This window comes from Carcharhinus amblyrhynchos, chromosome 10 (assembly GCF_965287045.1).
Source record: "Carcharhinus amblyrhynchos chromosome 10, sCarAmb.v2.hapA, whole genome shotgun sequence".
Taxonomy (NCBI): domain Eukaryota; kingdom Metazoa; phylum Chordata; class Chondrichthyes; order Carcharhiniformes; family Carcharhinidae; genus Carcharhinus; species Carcharhinus amblyrhynchos.
In genome coordinates this window covers 94,333,164-94,356,227 of record NC_137333.1, presented here as the reverse complement: position 1 = coordinate 94,356,227, position 23,064 = coordinate 94,333,164, and the positions used below count along the sequence as shown (strand labels likewise).

The following is a 23,064-nucleotide window of genomic DNA, read 5'->3' as shown; positions in this document are numbered from 1 at the left end:
TAATCCAGCTAACCTACACATCTTTGGACATTAAGGGGCAATTTAGAATGGCCAGTCTGCCCAACCTGCACATCTTTGTACTGTGGGAGGAAACCAGAGCACCAGAAGGGCAGCACGGTGGCACAGTGGTGAGCACTGATGCCTCACAGCTCCAGGGACCTGGGTTCGATTCCTGGCTCGGGTCACTGTCTGTGCGGAGTTGGCACATTCTCGCCGTGTCTGCCTGGGTTTCCTCCGGGCGCTCAGGTTTCCTCCCACAGTCCAAAAGACGTGCTGATAAGCTGCATCGGCCATGCTAAATTCTCCCTCCGTGTCCCCAAAGAGGTGTTGGAGTGTGACGATTCGGGGGGTTTTCACAGTAATTTCATTGTAGTGTTAATGTAAGCCCACATTACAAAAGTAAACCCATGCAGACACGGGGAGACCGTACAAACTCCACATAGACGATCACCCAAGGCTGGAATCGAACCCAGGTCCCTAGCGATGTGAAGCAGCAGTGCCAACCGCTGTGACACTGTTCCACCACTTCCCAGGAGTATCTTGCTAAGACTCGGGAACTTTGAATCTTAAAGCCCAGAAATGAGTAGTTTGACTCCGTGTACCGGTTCTCTGGGAATGTTGTCCAATTAGTTCCATTCCCCTGCCCTTCTTTCTGCAGAAGTCCAATTCCATTTTGAAAGTGATCACTGAATCTGCGTCCAGCACATTCCAGATCGTAGCATCATAGAATCCTACAGTGTAGAAGGAGGCCATTTGGCCCATCGAGTCTGCACCGACAACAATCCCACTCAGGCCCCATCCCCATAACACTGTGCATTTACCCTAGCTAGTCCTCTGACTCTAAGGGTCAATTTAGCATGGACAATCAACCTAACCACATCCTTTGGAGCATGGGAGGAAACCAGAGCACCTGGAGGAAACCCACACAGAGACGGGGAGAATGTGCAGACTCCACACAGCCAGTGACCCCAGCTGGAATCGAACCCAGGTCCCTGGTACTGTGAGACAGCTGTGCTAATCACTGCCATCGTACCACCCCATGACGTGCAGAGTTTTTGTTTATATATTTTTTTTTAAAAAATGCCTGTCTTGTGGTAATGGTAAGTGCCAAATATTTTGGCAGCTGTGGCTTTAATAGCTGGAAGAAGTCTCACGACAACAGGTTAAAGTCCAACAGGTTTATTTGGTAGCAAAATCCACTGGCTTTCGGAGCGCTGCTCGTTTGTCAGGTAAGTTCACAGAGCTCCCACTTATCTGACGAAGGAGCAGCTCTCTGAAAGCTAGTGGCGTTTGCTACCAAATAATCCTATTGGACTTTAACCTGGTGCTGTGAGACTTCTTACTGTCTTTACCCCACCCAGTCCAACACCGGCATCTCCACATCATGACTCCCATCAGCTCACAGAGAAATCTTTGGGTGCAGTTCCTTGACTGAACAGCAGATGGTGCTCAGAGCTAAGACGACCCTGTCCGGATGGGCTGTTACATTTCAGCGAGGATTTAAAATCTCCCCAAGCTGCCCTGGTCTCCCTTGACCCGTTTATGTTTTAGGAATCGTTGCGGGAGGGGAAGTTCCTGTTTTTGTTTTTTGACAGGATGCAGATGACAAATGCAGCTTTTGCTCAGCTGTTGATCCCAGTCAGGGTACAAGCGGCAAATATTTTCATTGTCCTTTTTTTTTTGTGTGTTGGACACCCTTGAGAAATGTTTTGGTGAGCTGGTTTATTGAAGTGTAACAGAAACAGAGGCAGAAACTGCTGCTGGGAATCTGAAACAAAAACAGGATGTTCTGGAAGTGCTCAGTGCTAACCACTGTGCTGTCCTTGTTCACTTCGGACAATAGGCCCATATGCCCCCAAACTACACCCAATTCTGTTGTCTCCTAACCGCTGCACTTCCCACTTGTACCCTTAAAATTCCACTTCTTTTCCTGACATTTGATTCTCAACAAGAGGGAGCTTGGTAATTGAGCCTTGAGCGAAGAAGTAAAACTGGGTCAGTTTTTTGCCCCCGGGTTGGCATACTTTTTTGCAATGTGTCCCCACTGGGTGTGACTTTTACCCCAAAGACCAAGAATCTGAGAACGGATCGTCTGCGAAATGAAAATATTTCATTCATGGAGTTGTCATTCCACTGCTGAAGACGGGATTAACAACCTGTTTTCTGCTGTGAAGGTTTCTTGAGGTGATTCCACAAACTGAATTCACCCCATTTGTAACTAGCAGCTGTTTCCAGCCATTAGTGTCTTCAGCATCCACAGACACTTGACAGGAAGGTTCGTGTGATATAGAAGGACAGTTAATCAATATGCTTGGTTTTCAGAGCTGCCTTAGAGAAGGAGAAAGGGGGGCAGGGGAATGCGAGGGGAGAGAGAGAGAGGGGTAAGGCGAGGGGCGGAGGGTAGGGCAAAGGGTGGAGAAAGAGAGAGAGAACGAGAGGTGGAAGGGAGAGAGAGAGAGAGAGAGAGCACCAGGCGGAGGGGAGAGAGGGAGGGAGTGAGAGCTTGAGGGAGGGCAAGAGGCAAGGGGGACAGAGAGAGAGCATGAGGCGGGGGTGGGGTGAAGGGCAGAGGGTGGGGCACGGCGGGGTAGAGAGAGCATGAGGTGGAGGGGAGAGGGAGAGCACGAGAGGCGGAGGGGAGAGATGGAGTGCGACAGGCAGGATTTGGGGAAAGAGAGGCGCAGAGTTTTATGGCAGTAGCTCCAGAGTTTAGGCTCTTGGCAGCTGAAGGTGTGGAAGCAGTTATGTCAGATTTGTTCAGCTTTAGTGGGTTTGCAAGGCAGTCGCCCCTGAAGACAGCGTACAGGATACTTGCCTTTATTAGCTGCTGTGTAGAGTATAAGAGGAGGGAGGTTATGGTGGAGCTGTATAAAACTAGAACACTGTGTGAAGTTTGGATCACCACACTAAAGGAAGGATTTTAAGCTTTATTTATTAGTGTCACAAGTAAGCTCACATTAACGCTCCAGTGAAGTTGTTGTGAAGATCCCCTCATGGCCACACTCTGGCGCCTGCTCATGTGCATTGAGTGAGATTTTAGAGTTTAGCACGGCCAATGCACCCAACCAGCACATCTTTGGAATGTGGGAGGAAACCGGAGCACCCGGAGGAAACCCACTTGATCGCACGAGGGAGCGTGCAGAGGGGATTCACCAGCATGTCGCCTGGGATGGTGAATTTCAGCCATGAAGAGAGGCTGGTTAGATCGAGGCTGTTTCCCTCAGAGCAGAGAAGGCTGAGGGGAGAGAGGGAGGGAGAGAGAGCACGAGGCGGAGCGGGGGGGGGGAGAGAGAGAGGTGGAAGGGAGAGCGCAAGGAGGGAGGGAGGGAGAGAGAGCACGAGGCGGAGGGGAAAGAGAGCAAGAGACGGAAGGAGGAGAGGGAGTCGGAGAGAGCAAAAGTTGGGGGGAAGAGAGAGACAGAGAGCATGCTCAAAATTATGAGGGACATGGATACAGTAGATTGGAAGAAACATTTTCCTTTTAGTAGAAGGTTAATAACCAGGGGGCAAGGAGCAGGAGATTTAGAGGGGATTTGAAGAAAAACGTTGAGGGGAATCTGGAACTCGCTGCCTGAAAGAACCCTCAAAACATTTAGGAAACACGTGAAATGCCATAGCATCACAAGGCTACAGACCATGGAAAATGGGTTTAGAATAGATAAGTGTTCGATGGCCAGCACAGACGTGATGGGCCGAAGGGGCCTCTTTCTGAATGGAAGAAACCCAGATCTGTTGAGGCCCGTAGTGCTGGGACGGCACAAAACTCGATATGGGAGCAGCGATTGCTATGAAGGAGTTAGCCCCCCCCCAGGTGGGATGTGTGTGTGAAAAGCGACTGACCCGTTCCTTGTGCTTAGAGACGGGGGTCCGCTGGCTGTTGCCGTTTTGGTGCCTCATTGTAATTTTTACTGCTCTCGACAGACCAGCATTCTGGCCACAGGCCAGTGGGAACCGGTGTTAATTTGGCCATTGAGCCAGTCCAGCCAATCACACGACGCTCTTGTCCCTCTGCCAGGGAATGGCTGGACCCTCGGGTTCACCTCGGAGTCTGCCAGGGTGACTGCTGAACTTTTCCCCATTCCGTAGGTCGTTTTCAAGCCGCCTTTTTTGAAAAGGAGATTTCCCAATCTCGATCCAAACAGCGTGGGCCCACAGCACAAAACCAGCCTTCTAAAGTCCTACAGGTTAGCAGGTTCGGGACAATGACTGTGTTATACCTGGTCCTGGGGAAAGGGGGGTGCTGGACACCCCAGAATGTTCTATTCTTCACAGCACAAACTGTTGAAGGTGACACAGTGGTTAGTACTGCTGCCTCGCAGTGCCAGGGACCCGAGTTTGATTCCCAGCTTGGGTCATGTCTGTGCCGTGCTAAATTGCCCCTTAGTGACAGGGGGACCAGCTAGGGTAAAAGCGTAGGGTTATGGGATTAGGGCCTGGGCAACTTGAGCAATGGAAAACAAAATCATCCTGGTATTTCTTTACTTGTCATTTAAATACCAAGGAAAATTCTGCAAGTGGATAAAGCAGAGAAATGAGTTGAAATGGTAGCTTATTCTGGAAGCTAGCATGGACACGATGGCCAGAATGGCCTCCTTCCCCGCTCTGATTCAAGGATGATATAATGTGTCTTCTTCTGCGCTTCCTAGAGGTAGTCCTTAACGGGGTGTTGGCAGGTGGGGGAGTGCATGAGGTGAGGAAATAAAACATTTTTAAAACTTCAAAAGGAAGGACAAAGGGAAAGCGGAAACAGGCAAAAAAAAGATTCTAAATGATTGTAACCTCTTATCCTTTTGCATTTTCATTATACGGATTTGGTTTTATTCTTTCCTGGGATGTAAAGGTACAAAGAGCGCAGGAACAGGCCTTGCGGCCCACCAAGCCTGCACCAATCACGTTGTCCTATCTAGACCAACCGCCTCATTCCCCTCTATTCTGTTCCTGTGCCTACCCAGATAAGTCTTAAATGTCTTTTACGTCTCTGCCTCAACCATCTCACTTGGCAGTGCATTCCAGGCCGCCGCCACTGTCTGTGTGTTTAAAAAAAATACTTCCCCTGCACATCTCTACTGAACTTTCCCCTCTTGAACTTGTGCCCCTTGTCCTTTTTTGCCCCGGGAAAAGGTTTCCAACTGTTCACCCTATCCGTACCCCTCATAATTTTATAAACTTCTATCCGTTCGCCCTTCGGCCTCCGTCTTTCCAGGGAGAACGATCCCAGTTTATTCACTCTCTCTCCTCATAGCCGGTACCCTCCGTACCAGGCAAACATTCTGGTAATCCTTGCCTGTACTCCCTCCATCTCCCTCTGGTTGTGTGGGCATCACTGGCAAAAGTTCCCCTCCCCACCTTTGGGAGTTTGTTCGATTTTTTTAAGTAGGCCTTGCCTGCGGCTGCTGTAGGCCGGTTGCTGGGGACCGCGAGGTAGGTGTTTACGGAGTTGTGCCGAGGTGATTCTGACGTTCCGCTCTTGTGCCATACCGCCCTCAGAGTTGGTGACCGAGTTCCGTCGGCAGAGGATCTGGCCGTTGACCGCTGGAGTTACTTCAGGTGACACACTTAGCTGGCCTCAGCGTGCCTGTTAAACTAACACCGCACTCTCTGCCCTGCCTCCAGTGCCAGCTAATCCTCGAATGTCCTCTAATCCAGATTTGGGCTTCTTTTTGCACTTCTGGCTTCTCCCCGAATGTCTCTTTTTCTTCTTTCTTTGATTAAAAAAAAGGCATCAAATATAGTCGGATTTCTGTACTTTTCCTGGCCTGTGTGGGAGCAGCTCCCTTGCCATTCTCGTTGCGGCTCGTGCAAGATTTTCTCACAGCTGCCTCTCCGCCTTTTGTCCTGTGTGCGTCAACATGCTGTGCCGACCTTCTCTTTGCGTCCGCTTTTCTCGCGACTGGCTTTGATTTCCGAATGGTGAGGCCGGATAGTTGGCGTATTGGCTTGTTTCTTCCCAAAACAGAGAGGGACAAGGAGCCTGTCAGGGGCGCGGATCCTCATCACAGACCAACTCAGCTCTCTTCCTGGTATTTTACGGCCAACGTTTTCCACAACCGTCGCCATACCTCCCTTCAGCTCCCTCGCCAGCATCGTGGCGACATCTACACAAACAGGAAAAAGTGCAAGAGACAAAACGAAACTTGCAGAGCGACAACTGGAGTAAGAGGAGAGTTACTCATACCAAGTTTCACTCTCCCCTCCCCAGTAAAGATAAAAACAGTGTATTCTGCTGGAAATGAATGACATCAGTCTGGGTTTCCTCCCACGCTCAAAGATGTGCTGATTAGGTGCATTGACGCTGCTAAATTCTCCTTCAATGTCCCAGAACAGGGGACGGGGGCGTTTTCACAGTAACTTCATTGCCCGTTAGTGTCATGGGGACCAGCTAGGATAAATGCATGGGGTCATGGGGAGAGGGCCTGGGTGGGATTGTGGTTGATGGGCCGAATGGCCTCCTGCACTGCCGGGATTCTATGAAGACTTCTCAACTTGAGCGGTTTAGAGATAAAATCATCCTTGCAGTGTGAGCCTACTTGTGATGCTAATGAGTAAATGAGTTGAATAATTTGGGCCTCAGTTGAAGGGTGAGAGCTGGGGTTTTGCTTAGAGCGATGCCACGAGGGCAGAAATGCCGTCACGCTGGCATTGTTCCAGTAACTTGTTCGCAGCTCATTTTAGCAGTTGGAAAGCTTGACCTAGAAGGGAAGCTAGTGTTACCCATCACCAGTTTGCATGAGGCAGCTTGTAACACTGTACCTGTATCTGGGTGAAACCAAGCGTCTCTTGACGCGTTCACCTTCCACATAGCTCATGGAACGAAGCAGCGATGATCCCCACTGCACGGGGGGGTGGGGAGGGGGTGAATTCTAGCTCCTCAAATTGTTCCAATCTGATCAATCCCCTGAATTATTGACACAATCGGCACTTGAGTTTATTAATTTTTTTTGTTGCATTTTGCATCAGTGGAAAAACAAATTCATATCCTGCAGTTGTTATAAAAATATCCTTTGCGATTGGGGTGCAGGCATGAAAACTTCACTGGCTGTTGAAGTGAAAAACACTGTGTAAAGGATGCACTGAAAACTCCCGATACTGGAATCGGGAAAGGATACGGTGTTGATAGTATATATATTAAAAAAAATTCCATCAACCCTTAATGCTGCATCCTGTAAAGTGCCAGGGGCAATAGTGTGCTCCGTGGAGCATTGTGCTTTCAATTCTGATTTAACACACTTTCCTTTTTATATTAATGAAAATTTTATGAGGGCATCAGCAAATGCACAGAGCCCTGAGCTGGGAGGTGGTTGGCAGTGTCAAAATCCCACGTTTTCTTCCGCTCGTTCCCACGCACTGCCCGCTGTTTCCCGTGTAAGAAGTCTCACAACACCAGGTTAAAGTGCAGCAGGTTTATCTGGAATCACGAGCTTTCGGAGCGCCGCTCCTTCATCACTCACTGAGCTCGTGATTCCAAATTAACCTGTTGGACTTTAACCTGGGATTCTTACAGTGCCCGCCTCAGTCCAACGCCCGCATCTCCACCTCATCCACCACTATTTCCCAAACTGCAGCATTCAACAGAGCCAACCCTGTTTAAAATCCTTGCCACCTTCACACCCAAGAACCGCAAACACAAGAAGGGCACTAACAAATGGAATTGGGTGCTTGGTAGAAGCCTATTTACCGAGAAGGTGGTCAAAATGTGCTGCATGGAGTATCCATGATGTAGCGATGCCAGTATTGGACTGGGGTAAACACAGTAAGAAGTCTCTCAACACCAGGTTAAAGTCCAATAGGTTTATTTGTACCAAATAAACTACAAATAAACCTCATGGACTTTAACCTGGCATGGAGTAGCCACAGACCTATTTCAATGGAAATTTAGATAAACAGTTTAAAGTTTATTTGTTAGTGTCACAAGTAGGCTTACATTAACACTGCAATGAAGTTAATGTGAAAATCCCCTAGTCGCCACATTCCTGCGCCTGTTAGGGTACACTGAGGGAGAATTTAGCACGGCCAATGCACCCTAACCTGCACATTTTTGCATGATGAGAGGAAACCCACACAGACACGGGGTAACACAAGGCGGGAATCGAATCTGAGTTCCAAGCGCTGTGAGGCAGCAGTGTTAACCACTGTGCCACCCACACAGGGGAGGTGGGGGCAGGGGCGTAGTGGTACTGTCACTGAACTAGTAATCCAGAGACCCAGCGCAAACCTGAGTTCAAATCCCAACAGGGCAGAGAAAAGTTAAACCATAGTTGTAAAAACTAATGGGGAAGGAAATCTGCCACTCGGAGACCGTAAAAATTTGGGGTGGCGCAGTTGTTAGCACTGCTGCCCCACAGCGCCAGGGATCCGAGTTCGATTCCTGGCTTGGGTCACTGTCTGTGTGGAGCCTGCACATTCTCCCCGTGCCTGTCTGGGTTTCCTCCAGATGTTCTGGTTTCCTCCCACAGTGCAAAGATGTGCAGGTTAGGCGCATTGGCCACGCTAAATGGATCAGGTGGTTAGTAGGGTAAATAAATAGGGTTTTGGGGATTGTGGTCATTGCAGACTCGATGGGCTGAATGGTCTCCTTCTGTAGGGATTCTATGAAAACATGAAAATTTAAGAGCTGGAAATGTTGATTTTGATGGAGAAAGGCATAAATATAGGCAAAAACTTCTCAAACCAACTGACCTGTTTCTGTCAGTAAAATGAATGAGCTGCTGAGAGCGAAGATGTGGTGTCTTTGACAAGTACTTCCTGAAGTTTGTCACTATTGTAATGCAGGAAGTCCCGTTTGCATGCAAGCTCCTACAAATATCAGTATGGTAATGGCCAAAGGACCCGGCGTCAGCTGAGGGATGAATGTTGGCCAGGACTCAGAGAACTTTTCATCTCTTCTATGAAATAATGCGTCTTTTTCCGCTGGCCTGAGAGTGCACGGGGATCCTTGGGGGAAGCATCTTGGCAATAGAGGGCGAACAAAGGCCTAACAAGAATGAGGAATTTAAAGTAATTAATATGAGCAGAGAAAATGTATTGGAGCAATGCAAGGATCTAAGAGCCAACAAATGGTCTCCACCCAGCAGTTTGAAACAAGTGTAATCCTGCTCTTCAAGAAAGGTGGGACAGAGAAATGGGAAATTACAGGCTGGTTAGCTCGATATCAGTCATCGGGGAAAAAGCTGCAATCTGTGAGAATAAGGTTAAAGTTTATTTATTAGTGTCACAAGTAGGCTTACATTAACACTGCAATGAAGTTACTCTGAAATTCCCCTAGTCGCCACACTCCGGCACTTGTTCGGGTGCACTGAGGGAGAATTTAGCATGGCCAGTGCACCTAACCAGCACATCTTTGGGAGGAAACCCACGCAGACTTGGGGAGAACATGCAGACTCCACACAGACAGTGACCCAAGCCAGGAATTGAACCCAGGTCCCTGGCGCAGTGAGACAGCAGTGCTAACCACTGTGGCAGCGTGCTGCCTATTATCTTCCTGAACTTCAATCAGGGTGATAATGCATCACTGTTGTTCGAGGGACCAGAAGAGATTGGAGGTGCTGCCTAATTTCAGATAGCAAGGAAAGGGGAACAGTTAGGAGGGGAGTTGCATGTGCTTCTGTCGCTAATACTGTGCGTTGCTTTATATGTTCGTAAATTATCTTTGTAGAGCATATAAATGGATAGTGTAAGAGGAAAACTAAAAACAAAATTAAATTTTGATTATCAGGAACAATATATTAGAAAATTGAAGGAAAAGAGTAAGAAAATCGATGTCAATGTTAAGTTAATTAATCACATGAAGAAAATGCAGATTGGAGGGCAGAGCAAAAAAGATGGAAATCAAAGGGAGGAATAAATTTAAAAATAAGTTGAATAGTAATTAGAAAAGGAAGAAACAAGAATGTTTAATTGAAATAAGGGTAGATAAATGAACAATAGTAGAAACTTTTCGAAAAGCTGACTTAGTGGCTTGTGATTGGTCATTTTCAATTAACAGTGCATGCATAAAGGCGGTGCTCGACAGACTGGAGGGGCTGATTGTGGACAAGTCCCCAGGACCGGATGGAATGCATCCGAGGGTTCTGAAAGAAATGGCGGAGGTGATAGTGGATGCCTTGGTGGTTATTTTCCAAACGTCGCTGGATTCCGGGGAAGTGCCGGATGATTGGAAAACGGCTAATGTCACGCCGTTGTTTAAGAAAGGTGCCAGGCAAAAGGCGGGGAATTATAGACCGGTTAGTTAAACGTCTGTGGTAGGTAAAATGTTAGAATCTGTCATTAAGGAGGAAATTGCGAGGCATCTTGAAGGGAATTGCTTGATAGAGCAGACGCAGCACGGTTTCATTAAAGGGAAGTCGTGTCTGACAAATTTACTGGAGTTCTATGAGGATGTGTCTGGGGCGGTGGATAGAGGAGAGCCGGTGGATGTGGTCTTTCTAGATTTTCAGAAGGCGTTTGACAAAGTGCCTCACAAGAGGTTATTGCAGAAGGTCGAGGGACATGGAGTTGGGGGTAGGGTGTTAGCGTGGATAGAGGATTGGTTGTCAAATAGGAGGCAGAGAGTGGGGGTCAACGGGTGCTATTCGGATTGGCGGATGGTGACTAGTGGAGTGCCCCAGGGGTCGGTGCTGGGGCCTCAGCTTTTTACCATTTATATAGATGATCTGGAGGAGGGAACCGAGTGTAGGGTGTCGAAATTTGCTGATGACACCAAGATTGGGGGAACGGCAAATTGTGCGGAGGGTGTGGAGAGTCTGCAGAAGGATCTAGATAGGTTGGGCGAATGGGCCAGGAAATGGCAAATGGAATTTAATGTTGGCAAGTGTGAGGTGGTCCACTTTGGTAGGAAGGACTATTACTTATGGGGCGAAAAACTGCAGCAGGCGACGGTGCAGAGGGACCTCGGGGTCCTTGTGCATGAGTCACAAAAACCCAGCTTGCAGGTGCAGCAGGTGGTCAGGAAGGCGAATGGGATGCTGGCCTTCATAGCGAAGGGGATTGAATATAAAAGTAGGGAGGTCTTGCTGCAGCTGTATAGGGCATTGGTGAGGCCGCAACTGGAGTACTGTGTGCATTTTTGGGCGCCGCACGTGCACAAAGATATTTTGGCCTTGGAGGGAGTGCAGAGGAGGTTTACTAGGCTGATACCGGAGTTGAGGGGGTTGAGCTATGAGGAGAGGCTGAATAAACTGGGCTTGTACTCGTTAGAGTTTAGAAGAATGAGGGGGGATCTCATTGAGACGTATAAGGTGATGAATGAGATGGATAGGATAGAGGTGGAAAGACTCTTCCCACTCAAAAAAGACAATAGGACTAGGGGGCACAGCCTCAAGATAAAAGGGGGGCGGTTTAGAACGGAGTTGAGGAGGAACTTCTTCACTCAAAGGGTGGTGAATCTCTGGAATTCTCTGCCCGTTGAAGTGGTGGAGGCTGCCTCGCTAAATATTTTTAAGACGCGGGTTGATGGGTTTTTGATAGGAGAGGGGATTAAGGGTTATGGGGAGAGGGCGGGAAAGTGGAACTGAGCAGCGACAGATCAGCCATGATCTTATTGAATGGCGGGGCAGGCTCGAGGGGCTGGATGGCCTACTCCTGCTCCTATTTCTTATGTTCTTATGTTCTTATATATCTGAGCCTGATTTAAAGGAGCCACCCCGCCACTGGCCCTACCTAGTTCGGGTTGAACTTGTGCTTTGACAGCAAACTTGCAGTCTGACCTAGAGTGTGATAGTCATACAGATGCTGAATGATCCGAGGGGGCTTCAGAAGAGAGATCCCAGCCACGACTCGCTGCCTTTGACCCATTCAGAGAGGTTAAATTAATATCTCCGTCACTCAAATTGAGTAATGTCTGGAATGTTGTCAGCAAGTGTGTTCGAAACTGGGAAAGGTTTGCTTCAAAGTGCCCGCTGTTTACTGCGAGCTGCAGCATTGCACTGAATCACCTCTAGTGCAATATCATTCCAAATTGATTTTGCATCCCAAACATTTATTGAAAACTGGGTGTTCAAATTCCAGGCGCGACACCGAGTGTGATTTGTGATATAGTGAGTCTCCTTCACACTTTACCCCAGTCGAACTGTCTCATCTTCCACCAGAGACATTTTTTGGCTCGTTTCTTAGGATTGCTGCCGTGCAGAAGAAGCCATTCAGCCCTCCAGTCTGTACTGACTCTCTGACCCAGTCCAGCCCAGGCCTTCCCCCCCCATCCCATTTCTGTAATCCATAAATTTCTGATGGCTAATCCCATTTGGCCTACACTTCTTGGGACACTAAGGGGCAATTTTTAGCATGGCCAATCCACTTAACCCCCGTATCTTTGGACTGTGGGAGGAAACCAGAGTACCAGAAGGAAACCCATGCAGAAATGGGGAGAATGTGCAAACTCCGCACAGACAGTCACCCAAGGTTGGAATTGAAGCCAGGTCCCTGGCACTGTGAAGCAGCAGTGCCAATCACTGTACCACTGTGCCATTAATACCTGTAGCCCTTAAAAGCTTTTCAAAATTGGAGACTGGTGCCAGAGTTCTGCTGCCCCACCCACAGGGATTTGGAGCGGGTGAGGGATGGACAATGGAAATGTCTGTTGACCTCGGGCAGGAATTTCCTCGAGCGAGACTGTAAAATCCCGCCCTGGATCTTTCTGTTCTTGTACAATGATTAGAGAGATGGAGATTTTGCAAACCAGCCTTTTAATACAATGTACTATTTGTCTCATGACTTATTTTTACACCTCCCTCCCCACCACACCCCTCTCTCTCTCTCTCTCTCTCTCTCCCCGCCCCCCCCCCCCCCCCCCACCCCCACCCCAATGCTATCTCCCTCTTTCTCTTTACAGAGTCGGCGTTGATCCAGACCAGGATCCAGCTCCCAACACTGATACTTTCCAAGTGATGCAAGGCGTAAGTAATCCAGGAGCGATAATCTTATCTTCCTATGGGCTTACTACATTAACAGTCACTAAGTCTTGTCTCATTTAACCTAAGAATAGATGTTTAAGGAAGTCATGTTGAAGTTGTGTAGAACTTTGATGAGGCCACAACGAGAGTATTGTGTGCAGTTCTGGTTGCCATATTATAGAAAAGATGTGATTCCATTGGAGGGGGTGCGGAGGAGATTCACCATGATGCTGCCTGGGATGGAATGTTTAAGTTATGAAGAGAAGTCGGGCAGGCTTGATTGTTTTTGTTGGAGCAGAGAAGACTGAGGTGTACAAGATTATGCGGATAGTAAGAAGTCTCAGAATACTAGGTTAAGTCCAACAGGTTTATTGGAATCACAAGCTTTCAGAGCGCTGCTCCTTCATCAGCAGTGCTCCATGTCCACATTCTGTCATGATTCCAAATAAACCTGTTGGATTTTAACCTGGTGTTGTGAGACTTCTTACTGTGCCCACCCCATCCAATTCTGGCATGTCCACAAGAAGATTATGAGGGGCATAGGCAGGGTGGATAAGGAACAGCTGTTCCCCTTTATTGCAGGGTCAGTCACGAGGGGACATAGATTCAAGGTGAGGGATGGAAAGTTTAGGGGAAATGTGAAAAAAACCAGAAGGTGGTGACTGGAATGTGCTGCCTTGGAGGCTGATAGAGGCGGGTTGACTCGCATCCTTTAAAAAGTACCTGGATGAGTACTTGGCACACCATAACACTCGAGGCTGTGGGCCAAGTGCTGGGAAATGGGATTAGGTGGGAGTTCAGCTGTTTCCCACATGTCAGTGCAGACTCAATGGGCTGAAGGGTCTCTGCTGCAATGTATGAATCTGTGATCCTAATGTACTTGCAGAGAATTTCTTAACCCATGAGCAAGATCATTTCTCCTGTGGCAGAAGTAGAGGTAACTCAGTAGATTACCATGTGTTGCGAGTGGAAAGTTAGATCTGTTTCTTTATTTTTATTATGACTCCTTTATTGTTTTCCTGGTGCTTCATTTTAACATACAAATATGCAAATTAGGAGCAGGAATTGACCAAAAGATCGTAAATGTAGCCCAATCCATCACGTAAACCAACCTCCCATCCATTGACTCTGTCTACACTTCCAGCTGCCTTGGCAAAGCAGCCAGCGTAATTAAGGACCCCACACACCCTGGACATTCTGTCTTCCACCTTTTTCCATCAGGAAGAAGATACAGTGGTCTAAGGTCACGTACCAACCAACTCAAGAACAGCTTCTTCCCTGCTGCTGCCAAACTTTTGAATGGACCTACCTTGCGTTAAGTTGATCTTTCTCTTCACCCTAGCTGTAACACTACATTCTGCACTCGCTCCTTTCCTTCTCTATGAACAGTGTGTTTTGGCTGTATAGCATGCAAGAAACAATATTTTTCACTGTATGTTCATACATGTGACAATAATAAATTAAATCAAATCAATGATGTCCACATTCTGTCGACACCCAACAATCTTTGACTCTCTTGTTAGTCACAGATATTAACTTTCTTTCAATTCTCACCAATTCACAGATTTGTTACAGGGCAGACAAAGGCCATTCAGCCCATTGCACCTGCACTGGCTCTCAGAATGAGAAATTCATCTAGTGTAACTCCACTACCTTCTCCCCATAACTCATCACATTCTTCCTTTTCAGATAACAGTCTAATTCCCTTTCGATTTAGTATAACCTCCTTGCTCTTGTACTCTCTGTCCCTATTAATAAGCCTAGAATACAATCTGCTTTATTACTTGCTCTCACCACCTGTCCCACCAACTTCAATGATCTATGCACTGTCCCTCTGTTCCTGCACCCCTTCAGAATTTTACCCCTTATTTTATATTGACTCTCCATGTTCTTCCTACCAAAATGCATCACCTCACACTTCTCTGCGTTGAACTTCGTCTGTCATCTATCTGCCCACTTCACCAACTTGTCCATATCCTTCTGCAATGCTTCCAAGTTTTGTATCATTCACAAACTTCGAAATTGTCCCCTGCACCCCAAGATCTAGATCATTTATTTATATCAGGAAACGTAAGGTTCGAATACTGACCCCTTGGGAATACCACTGCAAACCTTCCTCTAGCCTAAAGACCATTACTCCCTGCTTCCTATTATTCAACCAATTTTGTATCCACGTTGCTACTGTTCTATTTACTCTAAAATTCTTCTCTCAAGTCTTTTGTGTGGCACTGTATCAAATGCCTTATGAAAGTCCATGCACAACACATTAACAGTGTTACCATCATAAACCCTCTCCGTTATCTCCTCAAAGAAACTCAAGCAAGTTAAATGAAGTTTCCCCTTTAGAAATGAACCCACATTTTTCCAACTGACTATTAATTTTATCCCTTGCCCGCCACTGATGTTAAACTGACTGGCCTGTAATTACAGGGTCTATCCTTACAAGCTTTTTTGAACAGGGGTGTAACAAAACCCAGCTTGCAGGTGCAGCAGGTGGTCAGGAAGGCAAATGGGATGCTGGCCTTCATAGCGAGGGGGATTGAATATAAAAGTAGGGAGGTCTTGCTGCAGCTGTATAGGGCATTGGTGAGGCCGCAGCTGGAGTACTGTGTGCAGTTTTGGGCGCCGCACCTGCGCAAAGATATTTTGGCCTTGGAGGGAGTGCAGAGGAGGTTTACTAGGCTGATACCGGAGTTGAGGGGGTTGAGCAATGAGGAGAGGCTGAATAAACTGGGCTTGTACTCGTTAGAGTTTAGAAGAATGAGGGGAGATCTCATTGAGACGTATAAGATGATGAATGGGATGGATAGGATAGAGGTGGAGAGACTCTTCCCGCTCAAAAAAGACAGTAGGACTAGGGGGCACAGCCTCAAGATAAAAGGGGGGCGGTTTAGAACGGAGTTGAGGAGGAACTTCTTCACTCAAAGGGTGGTGAATCTCTGGAATTCTCTGCCCGTTGAAGTGGTGGAGGCTACCTCGCTAAATATTTTTAAGACGCGGGTTGATGGGTTTTTGATAAGAGAGGGGATTAAGGGTTATGGGGAGAAAGCGGGAAAGTGGAACTGAGCAGCGACAGATCAGCCATGATCTTATTGAATGGCGGGGCAGGCTCGAAGGGCTAGATGGCCTACTCCTCCTATTTCTTATGTTCTTATGTTCTTATTTACCATTCTCCAGTTCCCTGGCACATTCGATTTGATTTATTATTGTCACATGTATTAGAATAGAGTGTAAAGTATTGTTTCTTTTGCTATACAGACAAAGCATACTATTCATGGAGAAGGCAGGAGAGAGTGCAGAATGTACTGTTGCAGTCGTAGCTAGGGTGTAAAGAAATCATAGAAACCTTACAGTGCAGCCCATCGAGTCTGCACTGACAACAATCCCACCCAGGCCCTATTCCCATAACTCAACATATTTACCGTGCTAATCCCTCTAATCTATGCATCCCAGGACACTAAGGGGCAATTCAGTATGGCCAATCAACGTAACCTGTACATCTTTGGACGGTGGGAGGAAACCAGAGCACCCGGAGGAAACCCATGCCGACACAAGGAGAACGTGCAGACTCCACACAGTCAGTGACCCAAGCCAGGAATCGAACCCAGGCCCCTGGTGCTGAGACACAGCAGTGCAGAACAAAAAGGACTAACGACTGTGCCATGAAAGGTCAACTTAATGCACCTCCCTGCCCCTTTGACTCGGAGATAAATGATATGTGGACTTGGATGCACAGAAATGGTTTATTTTTTCAATGGCAAATTGGAATGAAAACGATTATACACAGTAATGTTTGAGATGCCCCTCTCCCCCACAATAAGCAAGGATGGGGTGTCCTAATCCTTGTGTTTCAAGCACAGCATTGAATTTCTTTGCTGCTACGGGATGAGGAATTGAAAAATTGCATTTAGCCGATCAAACAGCTCCGGTGGCAGGATCTATGCTGCCACTTCTAATCCTTTACCAGGATGCCAGAGGTAAAACAAAGGCTGGTATGTTTTGCATTGCTACTGAGAAGGCAGCAACAAACAGATGTTCTCCCTCCCTCGAAGCAGAAGAAGAAAGTGAAGGAGACAGAAAGTGTCTAAACCATAGTTAAACTCAACCCAACACAACCCGAGGTAGACCCATCATATGGCGGTGGGGAGGGGGGGGCAAACGGACTCGGATTCATTTCCGGTTCAGCTGGAGACACTTCCATAATTTATTTGGATGACAGGATTGGGAATTCTTTCTTTCTTTTCCTTCAGCTGCAACTTCAAAAGAAATCCATTTTAATAATACACATTGAAGCAAGTTTTAAAGACTGAGTTCTGAGTTTCCCTGTGGCTGTAAATATTACAGAGATGCCCTTGAGGTGGTACGAAAAGAGTGCCGGAAATGTGAAGCCGTTCCACTCTTACAGTTGTGGTTTGAAGCCATGCCGCGTGGGGGAAATGGAGTAGGAATTCTCTGCCGGTTGATTACCATTTAGTAAACTGGTAAACATGTATTTTGTTTTACAATAGAGCTCACCCGTGTTACTGAGTCACAGCCTTAAGCCAACTCTGTGTTGTTAAATGATCAGTATATTTTTCATGAGTTGGCAAGCAGCGTTGACTATCCATTTTTAATTGCCCATGAGTTGGTGGTGATGAACCACCGTCCTGATCCATGTGTATCCCTCTATTCCCTGCCTGTTTGAATATCTGTTAAGATGTCTCTTAAACGTTGCTATTGTGTTTGTTTCTACCACCTTCTCTGGCAACGCACTCCAGGCACTGAACACTCTCTGTCTTGAAGGACCAGTCAATATAGTTCCAAGTTCGGATGGTGCGTGTGATCCCAGAAATGTAGCATGGGGGGAATGTCTTTTGAGACTTTGGTTGTTTTAATGCTGTATCAGGGTGGAAAGCAGATTAACAATTCCCTCCTGGAGGATTTATTGTGATATGATTTGAAGATGGATGATACCCAGCTTCAGTGATAGCCGAATTAAAGTCTTTGCTTCGGGGGATGGAAAATCCTGCCTGTTGTCAATGTAACTCAAGAGGTATCATTTAACGTGTGTGTTTCTGTTCCTTTCCTCTAGGATGCTGCACACCCTGAAAGAACAAGCAGAACGAAGCAGGAAAGTGCGTGGCTGTTCAGGTTGTGGTACAGCTTTGATCACAAGTATCCTTTTCATTGGCTATAAAATGGCTTCTTTGTCAGAATCTCACAGCCCCGTTCTCTGTTTCAGTCAGAGGGTTCTCTTGCCTCATGATTTAGGACAACGTTGACCTAATTCTACCGCTGGATTGGTGAAAGGTATCTGTGGATAATGCTCCGTTATCTGTTGTGTGGAACAGCTCGAGAATCTGACACTGCCGATCTAATTACTGAGCTTCCTCTGGACTCCAAAACTGCCTGTTGCCTGCTCATAACAAAGCAGGGCTGTGACAACGCACAAGTTAGAGGTTTGGTGAGTGGGTGGGGAGTCGATGTGCTGAGCTGTGAGAGTGGAGTCAGGGGGGTTTACAGGGCTGTGAGTGTGCACGGACCGGAGGAGGGCATGGGTGAAACTTAAAGGGCCGTGTTACAGAGGAAGCACGATCCCCTGGGACAGTACTCCCAAATACAGGAAAATCCTGTGAAATCCAGAGAAGTTGACCATCCTGATCCTGCCAGGCTGCCAGCAAATTGAATCTTCCTGGTGGAAAGTTCCACTTGGTGTTGGAGCCGGGTCTGCCATCTCAGTCTATGGAACTAAGGCCAGAGCCAAGGTGGAAGCCAGCAGGCCCATCCCAGCTGACTCTCTCAAAGAGTTCCGACCATCCCTTCGACTGGCAACAGGTCTAACCCTTGGGCCGGTACTTTTCATTCCTGTTTACATTGGGCACGAATGGAGTGCAAAATCTTTTGAGAGGCCCAAATCTCATTGTACGTCAATGGGACATCACTCTAGTGCAGAAGGAGGCCATTTGGCCCCTCAAGCCTGCACCGACAATCATCCCACCCAGGCCCAACCCGTAATCCTACGTATTTACCCTACTAATCCCTCTGACACTATCATGGCCAATCAACCTAACCTGTGCATCTTTGGAGTGTAGGAGGAAACTAGGGACCCGGGTTTGATTCCCAGTTTGGGCCACTGTCTGTGCGGAGTCTGCATGTTCTTCATCAAGATTGTGTCCTCACCACACACACACACACACACACACACACACACACACACACACACACACACACACACACACACACACACACACACACCACCACCACCACCACCATCTCTGTCTTCCCCCCAATGGGATTTCCAACATTGAATGTCAGGAACCCCATTAACATAAATTTACATCTAACTATCAAGTCCCAGAGCCTGATAATACCCCTACCCCTCTCCCCAGCCCTGGAACTTAAAAATAGTGCCTGATCTTTAAAGAAATAAGTTGCTGGCAGTGTTTTTGCCCGGCATGATGTTCTGGGTGTCAGCCCTTCCAATTTTTGTTTTTGCGTTGCGGGCAATAGGACAGAGAAAGCCACCATTGAGGCCGATTACCTCTCAGCGCTGCTATTCCCACCTGCGGCAACACACTGCCAATAAATGGAAAACTTCAGCCCTTGAATGCTGGCAATTAAAAATACAGCTGTGAACCCTTTGAGAGAAGGACCATCCAAGTAGATGGGGAGGCGATGGCCTAGAGGTATTATCACTAGACTATTAACCTAGAAACTCAGCGAATGTTCGAGGGACCCAGGTTCGAATCCCGCCAGGGCAGGCGGTGAAATTTGAATTCAATAAAAAAGTACCTATAATTAAGAATCTACTAATGACCATGAAACCATTGTCGATTGTTGGAAAAACCCATCTGGTTCACTAATGCCCTTTGGGAGGGAAATCTTCCATCCTTACCCGGTCTGGTCTACATGTGACTCCAGAGCCACAGCAGTGTGGTTGACTGTCAACTGACCTTGGGCAGCTAGGGATGGGCAATAAATGCTGGCCCAGCCAGCAACACCCAAGTCCCGATGAATGAATAAAAAGAAAAGATGCCTGACCAAAGTTTGGCACTTCTATGGAATCATCCTCCTGCATCCAGTCTCTCCCTTACTGAATTTCCTCATGCCATCCTTAAGCCCCAAACACCACCTAAATGAATTCTGACTCCCTGCCGCCTTCCCACTTCATGGCTCTCCTTAGCTCGTTTGATGGAGTTGTAACGGGCTTTCCAAAGCTCACCTTCTCTGGTAAAATCCTTGCAAGGTCTGACCTTGGGCTTTTTGATGGGGTGGATGAGCCTCCTGCCCCGCACCCTGCAAAACAGCCACTAGCCGGAATGCAGGCTGGACTTTAGCCTGTGCCATCCGGTGGCCATTTCCTTGCCGTCCCACCTCCTTTTGGTCTTTATGGGTCTTTGGCCTTGCACGTTGCCCTTGCTGATTCGTTTTGCCTCGGCAAGGGATACTGGTACATTGTCCCGCTCTCTGTGTCTCGTTTCAGAACATGGCAAAAAAGAAACTCGGTGAGTGCGATTCACGCCTCCTGCAAAGCCACATCCTGCACTTGCAGCAGCAGCTAAAGGGCACAGTCAGCTAACACATACCCTGACCTACCAAAGCGTTAACACATCTCAGGGATGATCAGTCGTAACCATTTGGTTGTTTCTCAGCAGTGTACAAATCCACAAATAGTTTAGAAAGAGAAAGGAAGTAGATTTAAAAACCTTGACCACACAAGGTGAAACCAAGTCCTTAACCCTACTTCCCTCATCATTTGCTAATTCGCTTCTTGAAGGCATGTGCGAATTGATGGTGAGATAAGCGCCAACCTCCGCACTTTAAATAGCTGGGTGGTTCTGCACACTTATGTTCAGTCAGTGGTTGATGTTTCTCCTGCAGATCAGATTAATTGATTAAAAGAAAGGATGTTTGCTAGCCTTTCTTTTAAATCCTGTGGAGCGAACACTCCTTGCCTGCACAGATGTATATCACTCCTTCCTGATTCAATCCCATCCCCTCACAAATGGGATTGAATCAGGAAGACGTTGGCCTTCGTTGCGAGAGGCTTCGAGTACAGGAGCAGGAATGTGTTGTTGCAATTACACAGGGCCTTGGTGAGGCCACATCTAGAATATTGTGTGCAGTCTTGGTCTCCTTTTCTGAGGAAGGATGCTCTTGCTCTCGAGGCAGCGCAGTGAAGGTTTACCAGCCTGATTCTGGGGATGGCGGGACTGACGTACGAGGAGAGATTGACTAGGTTAGGATTGTTTTCGTTGGAATGAGGGGAATCTCATAAAGACATAAAATTCTAACAGGACTCGACAGGGTAGATGCTGGAAGGATGTTCCTGATGGTGGGGGAGTCCAGAACCAGGGGTCGCAGTCTGAGGATTCGGGGTAGACCATTTAGGACGGAGATGAGGACACATTTCTTCACCAAAGAGTGGTGAGTCTGTGGAATTCATTATCACAGGAAGCAGTTGATGCCAGAACATTGAATATGGCTGGATATAGCAGTAGGGGTGAATGGAATCAAAGGTTATGGGAGGAGAGGCTATTGAGTTGGACGATCAGCCATGATCATGATGAATGGCAGAGAAGGCTCGAAGGGCCAAATGGCCTTCTCCTGCTCCTATCTTCTATGTTTCTAAGATGCGGTAATCCCGCCTACTGCCCAAACAGGGAGTCGTCCTTAAAAAGAGGGTGTCCTTCTGCCTCCCTCAGCACTGCCCCCTTTTAGCAGCACCATACCATTGAATTGACCCTTGAGATGTAACTCTTATTAACTGAACCTGTACCTCTGATGGCTTTAACCATCCTATGCAAAATCCCTTCTAATTTGGTCTCCTGACCTCTCTTGTTGATCTACTGGTGAGGATTCGGCACTTTCACCACTCCAGTCTAGGTCTGATTCCCAGTCAGGGAAGGAAGATTTATTGCTGTCGTGTGACATGTGAATTCAGAGGAGCTGGAATTACTTCCTGGGGTGGCACGGTGACACAGTGGTTAGCACTGCTGCCTCACATCACCAGGGACACGGATTCAATTCCAGCCTCTGATGATTGTCTGTGTGGAATTTGCGGTTTGTCTGCGTGGGTTTCCTCCGGGTGCTCCGGTTTCCTCCCACTGTCCAAAGGTGTGTGGGCTAGGTGGAGTGGCCGCGTTAAATTGCCCATTAATGTCAGGGCGACTAACAAAGTAAATTTGTGGGATACGGGCATAAGACCTGAGCGGGATTGTTGTCGTTGCAGGCTCGATGGGCTGAATGGCCTCCTTCTGCACTGTAGGGATTCTATGATTCTGTTGTGTGTGTGTGTGTGTGTTTCTTGCGGCCTTGTATTCACCACCTCTTGGTAAGCATTCTCTTGCTAACGGTATACTGTTTTCCCACCCCTCAGTCACTCCAATGTATGCTCCGGAATTTACAATGAGTGGAACACCAGGACATTTCATGCATCAGCCTTAGTATTCTACAGACATCCACCTTTCACTAACCCAATTAATATCCATGTCGTAACTATGCTTAAATAATTTACAAATAGATCATCATAATCTAAAGTATCACAAATACTTAAATGTGTAACACTGAACGAATGGACATTTCCCCAATTAATATTGGGAAGGCAGAAATCATCATCGGCTGGTTCAAAATCCTGGAACCCTCTTGCTAACAGCACTGAAGGTGTACCTACACCACATCGACTGCAGATGTTCAAGAAGGCAGCTCACCACCACCTTCTCGGGGGCAATTAGGGATGGGCAGTACGCACAGGCCTCGTCAGTAAAACCCACATCCCATTGGCTGAATTATTAGAAAAAATACTTTTAGTTCTCTACTCTGTTCCGTGGTCAATCTCTGTCCTTGGCAGAACAAGACTGTTTGCTGTTGTGATGTTAGGGTTAGGGTTATACCACATCATCATTGTCTTTCTCCCTCTCTGTTATATTGCCTGACTCTCGCCTCACACCATCTCATTAAGCTTCTTCAGCCCGCAATCGCTTAGATCTCTGCACTCCTCCTACATTTGGCCTGTCCAACATTCCCAATTTTAATTACCCACCATTGGTGGCCGTGCCTTCAGAAACCCAGAGCCTAAGCTCTGGAATCCCCTCCCTAGATCTCTCTGCCCTCCTTTCACTCTTTCTTTCTTCAGCATGTCACAGTGGTTAGCACTGCTGCCTCACAGTGCCAGGGACCCAGGTTCAGTTCCTGCCTCGGG

The 23,064-nt window shown here is 47.4% G+C and overlaps 1 protein-coding gene across 2 annotated transcripts in view; it reads left to right on the top strand.

Annotated features, from left to right (window-relative positions):
* The window catches only part of slc9a7 (solute carrier family 9 member 7), a 156,759-nt gene that overhangs the window by 114,861 nt on the left and 18,834 nt on the right, over positions 1–23,064 (top strand). Inside the window, exons 13-15 of one of the 2 annotated variants that reach the window (XM_080197626.1) lie at positions 5,488–5,547; positions 12,824–12,887; positions 17,956–18,038. In XM_080197626.1, the coding sequence (XP_080053752.1) occupies positions 5,488–5,547; positions 12,824–12,887; positions 17,956–18,038 (207 nt within the window). The remainder of the gene's footprint in view (positions 1–5,487; positions 5,548–12,823; positions 12,888–17,955; positions 18,039–23,064) is intronic. The other variant, XM_080197627.1, reaches the window with a different exon arrangement.